The 15328-nt window shown below is 43.2% G+C and overlaps 1 protein-coding gene across 1 annotated transcript; it reads right to left on the reverse strand.

Moving 5' to 3' along the window:
• Window positions 1–5948: 5948 nt before the first annotated feature.
• LOC123454054 (COMM domain-containing protein 2-like) lies at window positions 5949–12444 on the reverse strand. The gene is made up of 2 exons (XM_045132131.1): window positions 12387–12444; window positions 5949–7007 (listed from the first exon to the last, which is right to left on the reverse strand). The coding sequence occupies exons 1-2, from the start codon at window positions 12442–12444 to the stop codon at window positions 6415–6417; spliced, it is 651 nt and encodes a 216-aa protein (XP_044988066.1). The 3' UTR covers window positions 5949–6414.
• Window positions 12445–15328: the final 2884 nt, after the last annotated feature.

Here is a 15328-nt window from a genome sequence, read left to right on the forward strand (position 1 = left end):
TTTTTTTTTGAGGTAGGGTCTTGCTTTAGCCCAGGCTGACCTGACCTGGAATTCACTATGTAGTCTCAGGGTGTCCTCAAGCTCACAGCAATCCTCCTACCTCTGCCTCCCTAGTGCTGGGATTAAAGGTGTGGCCACCACATCTGGCCAGTAATACTTTTTAACTGTTGTATATTCATTGTGCATGGCACTTGGTGAAATACTTTTTTTTTTGTTGTTGTTGTTCATTTTTTTTAAATTTATTTATTTGAGAGTGACAGACAGAGAAAGATAGATGGAGAGAGAGAGAATGGGCGTGCCAGGGCTTCCAGCCACTGCAAACGAACTCCAGACGCGTGTGCCCCCTTGTGCATCTGGCTAACGTGGGACCTGGGGAACCGAGCCTCGAACCGGGGTCCTTAGGCTTCACAGGCAAGTGCTTAACCGCTAAGCCATCTCTCCAGCCCGAAATACTTTTTTTTTTTTTTTTGAGGTAGGGTCTTCCTCTAGACCAGGCTGACCTGGAATTCACTATGTAGTCTCAGGCTGGCCTCTAATTCATGGTGATAGTCCTACTTCTGCCTCTCAGGTGCTGGATTAAAAGTGTGTGCTACCATGCCTGGCAGAAAGACTTTTAAAATATTTGGTGGGGGGAGCTGGGGAAATGGCTTAGTGGTTAAGGGACTTGCCTGCAAAGCCCAAGGACCCAGGTTCAATTCCCCAGGACCCATATAAGCTGATGCACAAGGTGGCACAAGCATCTGGAGTTCATTTGCACCAACTCCAGGCCCTGGCATACACATTCTTTTTCTTTCTTTCTCTCAAAGAAATAAAAATAAAATATTTGAAAAATATTTTTTTCAGGGCTGGGCATGGAAGTTCATGCCTTTAATCCCAGCACTCAGGAGGCTGGGGTAAGAGGATTGCCCTAAAATCAAGACCAGCAAGGAGCTACAGAGTGAGTTCCAGATCAGCCTGGGCTAGAGTGAGATCCTGTCTTGAAAAAATAAAATCAAATAAATTTTTTTCCCCTTTGAAAGCAAGCTGGAGAGATGGCTTAGCAGTTAAGGCACTTGCTTCCAGTTTCAACTCCCCATGACCCACTTAAGCCAGATGCACAAGGGGGCACAGGCATCTGGAGTTCATTCACAGTAGCTAGAGGCCCTGGCATGCCCATTCTCTCTCTCTCTATCTGCCTATTTCTGTATCTTTCTCTCTCAAATTGATAAATAAAAATAAAATATTTTAAAAAAGAAAATAAGCTGGGAGATGAGTTTTGTTTTTACTATAAACATTTCTGGTTGTTTCAATGTGTTAAGATTTATTTGGTTTTTCTTTTACATGTTAAATGTCTTGTCATAACAATTTAGTAGGGCTGGAGAGATGGCTCAGTTGTTAAGATGCTTGCCTACAAAACCTAATGTCATCAAAGCAAAAACAAAACCTAATGTTTTGGGTTCAATCCCCCCAGTACCCATGTAAAGCCAAATGCACAAAGTGGTGCATGCATCTGGAGTTCATTTGCAGTAGAGGCCCTAGCATGTCCATTCTCTCTCTCTCTCTCTCTCTCAGATAAAATAAATAAGATAAATAAATATTTAGTAAATACAAAACAGGGCAGAAATAAGAAAAGCATATTTTCCTTTGACAGCTTTGTTCTGTCTCAGAAACTTGTTTCATTACATAAAGCAAGTGCTCAGGGACAAAGAAAAGTATCTGTCTGAAAGTACCACGATCACCCTCCCAGGGCATGTGTAGAAGTACTCCAGTAAAACAGGCAGAGACGTGGCACACAGGGAGGCCACCCCTCTCTGCTCTAGTCACCAGTCAGAGGAAAGCCATTCTTTGTATTCTTTATTCATTTTTGTAGAGAAACTTTACATTTGAAAATGTCTGTGTTTAACTCTGCAACAATTATCTGAGTGTTGCGTTATAAGTTGAGCCACTGCATTTTCAGTCTTGTTCTTTATGCACACAATGTATTTTTATTGTCGTGGGTGTCTTTCCATAGGACACGTAGAGTTCTGTTGGCTGCTGACCTCAACTCTATCAATCTAACAAACCCCTCTTTTGTTTTAATATTTTATTTATTTATTTGACAGAGAAGAGGAAGAGAGAGAGAGAGAGAGAGAGTGGGAGGGAGAGAGATTGAGAGAGAGAGAGAGAGAGAATGGATGTGCTAGGGCCTCTAGCCACTGCAAACAAACTCCAGACGCATGTGCCCCTGGGTGCATCTGACTAATGTGGGTCCTGGGGAATCAAAGCTGGGTACTTTGGCTTTGCAGGTGAACACCTTAACCACTAAGCCATCCCTCCAGCCCTCACAAACCCTTTATTTTTTTTTCCAAATTTTTATTAACAACTTCCATGATTATAAAAAATACCCCATGGGAGCTGGAGAGATGGCTTAGCAGTTAAGCGCTTGCCTGTGAAGCCTAAGGACCCCAGTTCGAGGCTCAATTCCCCAGGACCCAAGTTAGCCAGATGCACAAGGGGGCGCACATGTTTGGAGTTTGTTTGCAGTGGTTGGAGGTCCTGGCGTGCTCATCCTCTCTCTCTTTCTCTCTTTATCTGCCTCTTTCTGTCCCGTCACTCTCAAATAAATAAACAAAAATGAACAAAAAAAATTAAATAAATAACCCCTGGTAATGTCCTCCCTCCCCCCCACTTTCCCTTTGAAACTCTATTTTCTGTCATAGCCCCTCCCCATCTCAATCATTCTCTCTTTTAATTTTGATGTCATGATTATTTCCTCCTCTTATGATGGTCTTGTGCAGGTAGTGTCAGGCACTGTGAGGCCATGGATATCCAGGCCATTGTGTGTTTGGAGGAGCATGTTGTATGGAGTCCTAACCTTCCTTTGGCTCTTACATTCTTTCTACCACCTCTTCCGCATTAGGCCCTGAGCCTTGGAAGGTGGGATAGAGATATTGCAGTACTGAGCACTGTGGTCACTTCTTTCCAGCACCATGATACCTTCTGAGTGATCCCAAGGTCACTGCCATCTGAAAAGAGAAGATTCTCTACCAAAAGTGAGAGTAGCATTAATATAAGGGTATGAACATTAAGAGAAATGCTTACTGGACAGTTTGATAAGCATAGTATATACATTTAGCCAGAAAACAGCAGACGTTACACCCATAGGGCTCATGACTACCCCTGTTTTAAGTTTTCAGTATCAGGGATGTATTCCCTCCCATGGAATAGGCCTCCAGTCCAATTAGAGGGCAGTTGGTTTCCACCATGATAGACATACCACTATTGTACCCTTTGGCTCATTTGGCCTGGCTGGCCAAATATAAGGCTTGCAGTGTCCACTGTTGAGTATCTTCACTGGTGATTTCTCTTTCTCCCATTGAACTGCATGCAGAATGGCTTCTTCCAGCTTTCTGTCAGCTGGTCTACCTAGAGGAGGTTATCAGCTCAGTTCCAGCAGGATTTCTCAGTGGCCTTGTAGCCCAAGTATGTGGAGTCTTTAGCAATAGGGTCTTACCATCTATTCCTGGTGGGAAACCAAGGGCCTTGGCAATGGCCTACAATGTTTTAGGGGCATCAGGGACCTCCCTGGCCAACAACTCACTGGAAGGTATCCCATCCCTGGCACTGAAAATTTTCTAGCAACAATCTATAGCTCCTGAGTGTTTCATTGCCCCCAAAAGTAGGATTCCATAAGATTTATTTATATCCTCTTAGATTTTGATTAGCCTTCCCTCTACCTTTCCTTTACTCAATCTCTTCTCCTGACCTCATTTTGGGCCTTTTCACCATTAATCTATTCTTCTATTTACATATATACAATACCATCCTAATGAGTACCCCCTCCCTTCCTTTCTCTTCCCTTTATATCTACATATTTTTTATATTTTTATATTTATAGCTATATATTTTTTCTAGCTTACTGGCCTCTGCTATTGAGTTTTTCTCCTTCTCAGACAGAAGCCCAATCATCTGTAGCTAGGATCCACATATGAGAGACAACATATGATGCTTGGCTTTCTGGGCCTGGGTTACCTCACTTAGTATAATCCTTTCCAGATCCATCCATTTTCCTGCAAATTTCATAACTTCATTTTTCTTTACCACTGAGTAAAACTCCATTGTATAAATGTGCCATATCTTCATTATCCACTCATCAGTTGAAGGACATCTAGGCTGGTTCCATTTCCCAGCTATTGTGAATTGAGCAGCAATAAACATGGTTGAGCAAGTATCTCTAAGGTAATGAGATGAGTCCTTAGAATATATGCCTAGGAGTTCTACAGCTGGGTCATATGGTAGATCAATCTTTAGTTGTCTTAGGAACCTCCGCACTGATTTCCACAATGGCTGGAGCAGATTGCATTCCCACCAACAGTGTAGATGGGTTCTTCTTGTTCTACATCCTCGCCAGCATTTATGGTCATTTAACAAACTCTTCTTGATGCTACTGTTAGAGATTAGATACAGTAAGGGAGCTTTCAGGGCTGGAGAGACAGCTCAATAGTTAAAGCACTTGCCTGTGAAACCTAACAACTGGAGTTCAATTCTCCAGTAACATGTACAACTAGATGCACAAAGCAGCCCAAGCATCTGGAGTTCGTTTGCAGGGGCTGGAGGCCCTGGTGTGCTCATTCTCAATCTCTCTTTCTCTCTCTTTCTCTTTCTTGTCCTGGTGTGGTGGTACATGCCTTTAATCCTAGCATGTAAGAGGTTGAGGTAGGAGGATCACAATGAGTTTGAGGCCAACCTGAGACTACATAGTGAATTCCAGGTCAACCTGGGTTACAGCAAGACCCTGCCTGGAAAAAAAAAGAAAAAAAGAAAAAGAAACAGCTTTCTGGTTCTTTTTCCACTGCTTTTGCCTGCCAGCAGCTCTTTCAGAGTCTGCACTCTCCTTCCTCACCCACCAGCCAATCAAGGCCCTACATATAATTTGGACTTGGCCTTGAGGAGCATCCCAGCTGGATGCCTCATTTACATTTTTGAGGTCATAAGAAGACTTGATACAAGTCACCATGCGGGTGGGTTGGTTACCTGCTTTGGCTCCCCTCCTAGATTTGGACTTTCCTGCTTACTTCTGCTTTGTTTTCCCCAGATAAATCTGTCTAAACTTACCCTCCTGTGTTTCTATAACAATTGTTGGACAACCAGCCCATATACAAACCACTCTAATAACTCACTTCTACATATGTATTCATTCCATTGGTTCAGTTCTTCTAGAGCACTGATTTTCTCTACAGAACATGCATGATGTGCACTTCATGGATGCATTTTATTTTTTACTTTATTTATTTATTTGTTTTTTTGGTTTTTTTTGAGGTAGATTCTCACTCTAGTCCAGGCTGACCTGGAACTCACTATGTAGTCTCAGGGCGGCCTCAAACCCATGGCGATCCACCTTCCTCTGCCTCCCAAGTGCTGGGATTAAAGGTGTGCGCCACCACGTCCAGCTACATTTTTATTATTTATTTATTACATTTATTTACTTGTTATGTTTATTTATTTTTTACTTATTACATATTTATTTATTTATCTTTTGGGTTTTTCAAGATAGGATCTCACCCTAGTCCAGGCTGACCTAGAATTCACTATGTAGTCTCAGGGTGGCCTTGAACTCATGGCGATCCTCCTACCTCTGCCTCCTGAGTGCTAGGATTAAAGGCATGTGCCACCATGCCCAGCTACATTTATTTATTTATTAGAGACACAGAGAGAGAATATAGGCATGCCAGACCCTTCAGCCACTGCAAATGAACTCCAGACGCATGCACCACCTTGTGCATCTGGCTTCCATGGTTACTGGGGAATCAAACCGGGGTCCTTTGGCTTTGTAGGCAAGCACCTTAACTACCAAGTCATCTCTCTAGCCCACATCTTATTTTATTGATATACATTCATCAGTTGAGGGACATTTCTCATTTTCACCTTTATGAAGAGTGTTGGTACAAACAAACATAAAATTTTATTAATTAATTAATTTTTTTTTAGTATTGCATTGTCAATTTTATTTTCAAATTTTGATCATGAAAGAAAATAATAAAGCATACCAAAAATACCCAAACTAGGAGAATATTCAGATATGCAGATTCATGTTAGTTGATTGAATCCCATTTGCACATTTAAGATGCATTTTAATCACTCAAGAAGCTGACCACGTTTAGCACCAAGAAAGGAACTTTACAGTAGCTTCCAGTCCGACTTCAGTATCCTGTTTAGGAAAAGAAATTCCGTGGATTCTAGATGAACACCCTCAATTAATAAGAAATCAAACTTGCAGCTGGGCGTCATGGCAAAGGACTCTAACCCCAGCACTTGGGAGGCAGAGGAAGGAGGATCTCCTTGAATCTGAAGCCTGCCTTGGTCAGCCTGGCTAGTGAGACGCTGCCTCAAGTAACCAAAGCAATCAAATTAAGATGTGCGTCATCCCGTCAAAGGGAGCAGGGCGCCCCGGTGGCACTACTTGATGTTGCGGACTACTCTTCCACAGTGGCTGGTCATCTCCTCCAACGCCCGCTCGAGCTGCTGCGCCAGGTGAAGCAAGGTGGCCGGGTCTGTCTGCAGGACTCTGGTGTCGCGGTCGCCGTTCTGCGTCAGGTGCAGCTTCATTGTCACGGACGGTCTGACCTGCTGCTGGAGACTTCTGCTGGCGAGCTGTACATCCAGTCGCCATTCGAGGTTGTGGTAACTGGGAAGGTCTGGTGCTAACTCACTCAGAATTGCTCTGATCTCCTTTCTGTTGTCGGAATAAAGCTGAAGTAACAAGTTGTTCAGTTCTTCAGAGAACCCCAGAGCAGAAATAGACTCTTGGAAATCCAGCTCAGAAATCATGAGCTTCGAGCTCTCAGCGAGGAGGTATGTAAGCCCTTCCACACCATGTTGGATCGTGTCACTACTCACATTGAGTTTTCTGGCTGCGCTTTCGTAGATCTTGGGGTTCGATCCCCGCCTCAGGAACTCCACGGCGATCCGCCCAAACTCCACGACCACCGCACCGTCCATGGGCGGCAGGAAGGCCAGGTGCCCCCGGTGCTCCCTAATTAATTTATTTACTTATTTGCAAACAGAGGGAGAGAGAATGGGCACACCGGGGCCTCCAGCCACTGCAAACAAACTCCAGACGCATGCACCTCTGTGCCTTTGGCTTTACTTGTGTACTGGGGAATCAAATCTGGGTCCTTAGATTTTACAGGCAAGTGACTTAATTGCTGAGCCATCTCTCCAGCTCCTCAAGGCTTTATTTATTTACTTTTTTTTTTTTAATAATTTGCCAGGCTGGCCTTGAACTCACAGAAACCCTCTTACCTCTGCCTCCAGAGGGCTGAGATTAAAGGCATGCACCACCATGTCCGGCCATACAATTTTCAAACCAATATTTTCTTAAATTTAACTGATCACAGGCATCTTTCTGTGTTAGCAGTATGTATAGAGAGCCAAATCATCATTTTAAGTTACTTACTGGCAATATAATTTGTTTCAAAAATTCCTGATTGTTAACTATCTTGGTCACTTAAAGTTTTAACTACCAGAAATAAGATTGAAGGGGCTGGAGAAATGGCTTAGTGGTTAAGGCGCTTGCCTTTAAAGCCAAAGGACCCAGGTTCAATTTCCCAATACCCATGTAAAGCCAGATGCACAAGGTGGTACAAGTGTTTGGAGTTCATCTGCAGTGGCTTGGAGGCCCTAGCATTCCCAGTCCATCTCTGCCTGTCTGTCTCTACTTGCAAATAAATCAACAAAAATATTTTCAAGGCCAGAATGGTGGCACATGCCTTTAATCCCAGCATTCAGGAGGCAGAGGTAGGATGATTGCTGTGAGTTTGAGGCCACCCTGAGACTATACAGAGAATTCCAGGACAGCCTGAGCTAGAGTGAGTCCATATATATATATATATATATATATATATATATATATGACAAAAAATGTGTATATATGGCTTTGCAGTTAAGGCACTTGCCAGCAGCCAAGGGACCCATGTTTGATTACTCACATAAAGCCATATGCACAAGGTGAAGCACGTATCTGGAGCTCTTTTGCAGTGGCTAGAGGCCCTGACATGTCCATTTTCTCCCTCTCCCCCCACTACTTTCTTCTCTCTCTCTCTCTCTCTCTCTCTCTGTCTCTCTCTCAAATAAATAAATAATCTTTTTTGAATAAGGAAGGAGAACTGGAGGGATGGCTTAGAGGTTAAGCCTAAGGACCCAGGTTTAATTCTCCAGAACCCACATAAACCAGATGCACATGGTAGTACATGCATCTGGAGTTTGTAGTGGCTAGAGGCCCTGGTGTACCCATTCTTTCTCTCCCTCTCATCTCTAATAAATTATATATATGAAGGTGGCCAAGTGTGGTGGCGCACACCCTTAATTCCAGCACTCAGGAGGCTGAGGTAGGAGGATTGCTGTGAATTCGAGGCCAGCCTGAAACTACAGAGTGAATTCCAGGTCAGCCTGGGCTAAAACGAGACCCTACCTTGAAAAACCAGAAAAAAAAAAAAAAAGGAGAAGGAGGAGCCTGGCATGGTGGCACATGCCTTAATCCCAACTTTTGGAAGACAGAGATAGGAGGATTGCCTTGAGTTCAAGGCTACCCTGAGACTACATAGTGAATTCTAGATCAGCCTGGGCTAGAGTGAAACCCTACCTCAACAAAACAACAAAAGGGCTGGAGAGATGCTCAGTAGTTAAGTACTTAACTACAAAACCTAAGGACCTTGGTTCAATTCTCTAGTACCCACATAAGCCAGATGCACTCCCAGTGATGCACTTCCCCCAGCGAGGTTCCACCTCCTAAGTTTCATAGCCTTCCAAATCTGCACCAGCAGCTGGGGAGCAGGTGTTCAAACACATGAGCCTGTAGGGGACAGTTTATAGTCAAACCATGACATTCCACACCTGTTCTCTGTAGGCACACAGCCATCTCATAATACAAAGTGCATTCAGTACAGCTTCAAAAGCCCTCTCAGTCTTTATCTTAACACTATTCAAAAGTCCAAAATCTTTTTTTAAAAATTTTTTTCGTTCATTTTTTATTTATTTATTTGACAGTGACAGAGAGAGAGAGAAAGAGACAGAAAGAGAGATTGAGAATGGGCGCACCAGGGCTTCCAGCCACTGCAAACGAACTCCAGATGCATGTGCCCCCTTGTGCATCTGGCTAACGTGGGTCCTGGGGAACCAAGCCTTGAACCGGGTCCTTAGGCTTCACAGGCAAGCACTTAACTGCTAAGCCATCTCTCCAGCCCAAAAGTCCAAAATCTTTTCTGAAACTCAAGGTAATCTGTGAGCCCCTATAGAATCACAAAAGCAAGTAGTCACAGTCTTCCAATATACAATGGGATAGTATAAACACTCCTCTTTCAAAAGTGAGGAACAGGAAGATAGCAAGGAAAGATCAGACCAAAGCAAGACCAAAACCCAGCAGAGGGCTGGCGAGATAGCGCAGCAGTTAAGGTGTTTGTTGCAGTTAGCTTCCATTGCTTATTGCTGGCAGAAAACACCCAACCAAGAGCAGTTTGTGGGAGGAAAAGGCTTATTTTGGCTCACAGACTCAAGGGAAAGCTCCATGATGGCAGGGGAAAACAATGGCATGAGCAGAGAGTGGACATCACCTCCTGGCCAACATCAGATGGGCAACAGCAGCAGGAGAGTGTGTCAAACACTTGAAAAGGGAAGCTGGCTGTAACACCCAGAAGCCCACTCCTAATAACACACCCCCTCCAGGAGGCTCCTATTGCCAAATTGCCACCATCTGGGCACCTAGCATTCAGAACACAAAAGTTTATGGGGAGCACCTGAATCAAACCACCACAATGCTTGACTGCAAAGCCTAGATGCCTGGGTTCAATTCCCCAGTACCCACATAAAGCCAGATGCACAGGGAGGTCCATGCCTCTGGAGTTCATTGTGGCAGCTGGAGGCCCTGAAGTGCCCATTCTCTCTGCTCCTCTTCTCTGTATTTCTCTGCTTGCAAATAAATAAACATATATATTTTAAAACCCAGAGGAGCAAGCACTAAATTCTTCAGCTCCCTGCCCAGCACCTAGGACTCATAATCGAATGATCTGGACTCCAAAGAGTATTGGTAGCCCTGTACCTCTAGCTCTGTTGCCTGTAGCACCCAAAGCTCTCTTGGACTGGCTCCATTTCATGCCTGCAGCTTTTCCTTGCCATAGTCCTGGCATTTCCAAACCCTGGGGTCTCCACTGCAACTTTGGTTTCACCCCCACAGCTTCATACATTGCTCTCCCAGAACCTCCTTGCAGGTACTCCAACTTTATGCACATTGCTTGGCTTCAGTGGCTCTCTGGAACTGTGGCACAGTTGTCTGTAACCCCCTTACATTAGCATCATTCATGTCTGCAAAACCAGTACCACATGCTATCAAGTTGTGTTTCCACTTTGAGATTGAGATGCAGCTTGGTCCTTTGGAACAAAGTTGTAGTGACCTCTATGTGCCTTGGTAGCTGAACCAAACAGTTGCTTTAGGAGGGAACCCCTTCAGTAGCATTCTCAGTTCAGGTCTCTCATTTCAAATAAATTTGCATTTTCATGTGAAAGAGAGTGCTTGATGGGTGGGGGGCTTTCCTTCAAGGCACCTTTAAAGTGGTCCTAGTGCGGAGCAAGAGGCTTCACATTAATGGTGGTGATCTCTTTAACAGCTGCTTGGGGGTGAGCCTGTGCCACATCTTTTGCAACTTCACACTTGCTTCCTTTTTTTCTTCTGAGGTAGGGACTCACTTTGGTCCAGGCTGACCTGGAATTCACTATGTAGTCTCAGGGTAGCCTCAAACTCATGGTGATCCTCCTACCTCTGCCTCTCAAGTGCTAGGTTTAAACGTATGAGCCACCACGCCTGACACTTCCTTTAAAAAATATATATATATATATATATGTATATATGTATGCATGTATGTATGTATGCATGCATGCATGTATTAGGGCTGGAGAAATGGCTCAGCAGTTAAGGCACTTGCCTGAAAAACTTAACAACTAGGGTTCAATTCCCCAGTACCAAAATAAAGCCAGATGCACAAAGTGGTGCATACAACAGGAGTTCCTTTGAAGAAGCTAGAGTTCCTTTACATGCCCATATTCATTTATATTCTCTCATTTTCCCTCTCTCTTTGCAAATAAATAAATAAAATATTATATATATATATATATATATATATATATATATATATATATATATGTGTGCTGAAGAGATGGCTTAGTGGTAAAGGTGTTGCCTGCAAAGCCAAAGGATCCATATTCAATTCCCCAGGACCTATGCAAGCCAGATGTACAAGGTGGCACATGTGTCTGGAGTTTGTTTGCAGTGGCTAGAGGTCTTGGCATGTCCATTCTCTTTCTCTCTCTCTACCTCTCTCTCTCTCTCTCCCTCTTTTAAAATATATTTTTTTATTTATTTGAGAAAGAAAAAGGGGGAGAGAGATTGGGCACACCAGAGCTCCAGCCACTGCAAATAAACTCCAGATGCATGTGCCCCCTTTGTGCATCTGGTTTACGTGGGTCCTGGAAAATTGAACAGGGATCCTTTGGCTTTGCAGGCAAATGCCTTAACTGCTAAGTCATCCCTCCAGCCCTCTCTCTCTGTCTTTTATTTTATTTATTTATTTATTTTAAATGTATTTTATTTTTATTTATTTGAGAGACAGATAGAAAGAGAGAGAGAGAGACAGGGAGCACCAGGGCCTCCAGCTACTGCATATGAACTCCACACACATGTGCCACCATGTACATCTGGCTCATGTGGGTCTTGGGGAATTGAACCTTGGTCCTTTGGCTTTGCAAGCAAATGCCTTAACCACTAAGCCACCTCTCCAGCCCCTCTCTCTGTCTTTTAAAAAATAAAATAAAATAAACAGTAGCCTTCCTATATACTAACAACAAACATACTGGGGATGAAATCAGGGAATCACTCCCATTCATAATTGCCTTAAAAAAATAATAGGTGCCACAGAAGACTTCTGGTCAAGATGGCATCCACCCAACTGCACCACACCTCCCAGGGAAGGAAAGGCAAGGCATTAAGGATTCACTGGGTCTTTCAGGGGAGAGCAATCTCTAATAGATCACCAGTGGGAGGGCGCGGAGGGTGAAAAAAAGGGAAATCAGCTGATTCTCTCGCTCTCAGGTAGCCCACCAGTCCCCCAACCCTCCCAAACAGCTGCCTTAGCCGCAGTCCCAGCCTCAGGATACTCCCACACTTACTGCAGGAAAAGGGACCCAGACCAGCATAGTTACACGTGCCTCACTGTGCAGTGGTCATTGTCCAGCTACCCCTGCCCATGCGTGTCCTTGGGCTGGCTCCACCCAGAGGCCCCTGTGAACTTGGTCTCAATCCATCCATCTTGTGCGCGCACAAGCTTAGGCCCATGCCACCCATTCGCCCATGCAAGCTCAGCCTGCTCTACCCATCTGCCCACTTGCCACTATGGCTGCCTGTTCACGCATGAGCTCAGGCCGGCTCTGCCCATCCTCCATGCAAGCCAACCCTTCTTCTGCCCACTGCATGTGGGAGCTCAGACTGATCCACCCACCTACAGGTGAGCTCAGGACCGCTCTGCCCACCCACCCATGAGTGAGCTCAGACCACTCTGCCCATCCGCTTGCCCATTTGTGAGCTCAGGCCCCCTCTCCTAAGGAGCATCACTTGTCCCACCCATTGGGACCACAGCCCTACTCTCCCTGCCCATACACTGTGATGGGCAGACCACAGTGCAAAAGAAATAACATGAAAAATCAAATGCAAGTAAATCCAGTATGATCACCCAGTCCTACAGTGGAGGTCTCTAATAAAAACATAGGAGAGACATTAGGAACAGAACACCAAAATGAAGCTATGAGCAATACAACCCTTGACCAAGCTACTGGTAGAACTTGCAGAAAAGCAACAAAGGACCAATAATCATGTGGATGCTACCATTGCTAGACTAGCTCTGATAGATAAGAAAATGGAAGGAATTCAAACACAGTTAAAAGATATGAAGGAGTGTGAAAAACAAAGAGAACCTCAAAAATTGGCTGGCCATGCTAAATGAAGACATAAAGAAATGCAAGAATGAATTCCAAGAAACATCAAGAAAATCAGAAACTGATATTAAAAGGGAACTTGTCACAGGGATGGAAACTGCATAGAATAGTAGAAAATGCAAACCTAATTGAACAAGCCCAAAACTCTTTAGAGGCTCTCAAGAATAGAGTCAGCCATGTGGAGGATAGAAACACACACATCTGGAAGACAAGATGGAAGAAACAGTTCAAGAGTTCAAAAGTTTCAGTGAGTTCAAAATTTTCTGTGAATAGGACATGAGGGAATTGTAGATACCCTTAAATGTCCTAATATCTGGATCATGGGAATACCAGAAGGGGAAGAAATTCAGACCAAAGACATGGAGAATGTATTTAACAAAATAATTGAAGAAAATGTTCCCACTCTCTCAAAAGAAATGTCCATCAAGATACAATAAGCTATCAAAACTCCAAACAGATTGGACCAAAGGAAAAACTCTCCAAGACATATTATCATTAAGACTCTAAACATTGACACCAAAGAGAAAATCCTAAAAACAGATAGGGAAAAAACAGCACATCACCTTTAAAGGTAACCCAATCAGAACTATTCCAGACTTCTTAATGGAAACCCTGAAAGCGAGAAGGGCCTGGAATGGAACACTGCAAACTCTAAGAACTTATGGCTTCCAACCCCAACTACTTTAACCCGCAAAAGTATCCCTCATAATAGATGGTGAAAGAAAAACTTTCCATGACAAAACTAGCTTTACAATTGCATGAACACAAAACCAAACTTACAGAGAGTATTTCAGGAAATTCTCCACACAGAAGAATCAAATAATCAACTTCAAATTGCCTACAAGAAGCAGATCACAATAACCCAACTCAGAGAAGGCATAAAAAATTTCAAAGTCCATGAAAACACCAAACCACATATACCAACACAATATGGCAGGAATCAAATCCAACCTTACAGTCATTACCCTAAATATTAATGGCCTTAATTCACCCATAAAGAGACACAAGATAACAAGATGGATCAGAAAATTATATGCTCAATCTGTCAAGAAACCTACTTCACCACTAAAGACAGACACCTCCTCAGGGTAAAGGGGTGGAAGACAATATTCCAAGCAAATGGGAATAAGTAACAAGCAGGCATAGCTATACTAGTATCAGATAAAATAGACTTCAAACCAAAAATAATCAAAAAAGACAAAGGCCATTTCCTATTTATCAAGGGAATGATCCATCAAGAAGGTATCACAATCATAAATCTTTATGCACCAAACACAGGGGCACCACAGTTCATAAATCAAAACTTACTTGACAATAAAACAGAAATAACCACCAACACCATCATAGTTGGGGACTTCAATACACCATTATTAGTAATAGAAAGATCATCCAAACAGAAACTCAACAGGGAAGAAAGAGAGCTCAACAAAACCATACATCACTTAGACCTAACGGACATCTACAGAACATTCCATCCTAAATCCACAGACTACACATTCTTCTCAGCAGCCCATGAAACATTCTCTGAAATAGATCATATACTGGGTCACAAAGCCTGCCTCCATATTTTTAGGAAGATTGACATAATTCCCTGCATATCAGATCACAATACTACATTGCTATAAATTAACAACAAAAGACTCACCAAGAATCCCATTGGCTCCTAGAAACCAAACAGCATAATTTTTAAAATTTTATTATTATTTATTTATTGAAAGACACACACACACACACACACACACACACACACACACACACACAGAGAGAGAGAGAGAGAGAGAGAGAGAGAGAGAGAGAGAGAGAGAGAGAGAGAATGGGCATGCCAGGGCCTCCAGACACTGCAAATGAAGTCCAGACACATGTGCCCCCTTGTGCATCTGGCTAACGTGGGTCCTGGGGAATCAAACCTGGGTCCTTTGGCTTTTCAGGCAAGTGTCGTAACTGCTAAGACATCCCTCCAGCCCTGAACAGCACACTTTTAAACAATAAATGGGTAGTGGATGAAATAAAAAATGAAATTGTGAAATTTTTAGACATGAATGACAATGAGAACACATGGTACCAAAACTTTTGGGACACAATGAAGGCAGTCCTCAGGGGAAAAGTAATAGCACTAAATACCTTCATAACAAATACAGATAGATACCAAATCAATAACCTAAACATCCACCTAAAGGCACTGAAAAAGCAAGAAGGATCCAACCCAAAAAGCTCCAGATGGAAAGAAATAATTAAGATCAAGAGCAGAAATTAATGAATTGGAAACTAAGAAAACATTTTAAGAAAATTAACAAAACAAAGAGCAGGGTCTTTGAAAAAATAAACAAGATTGACA

Source organism: Jaculus jaculus, chromosome 13 (assembly GCF_020740685.1).
Source record: "Jaculus jaculus isolate mJacJac1 chromosome 13, mJacJac1.mat.Y.cur, whole genome shotgun sequence".
NCBI lineage: Eukaryota > Metazoa > Chordata > Mammalia > Rodentia > Dipodidae > Jaculus > Jaculus jaculus.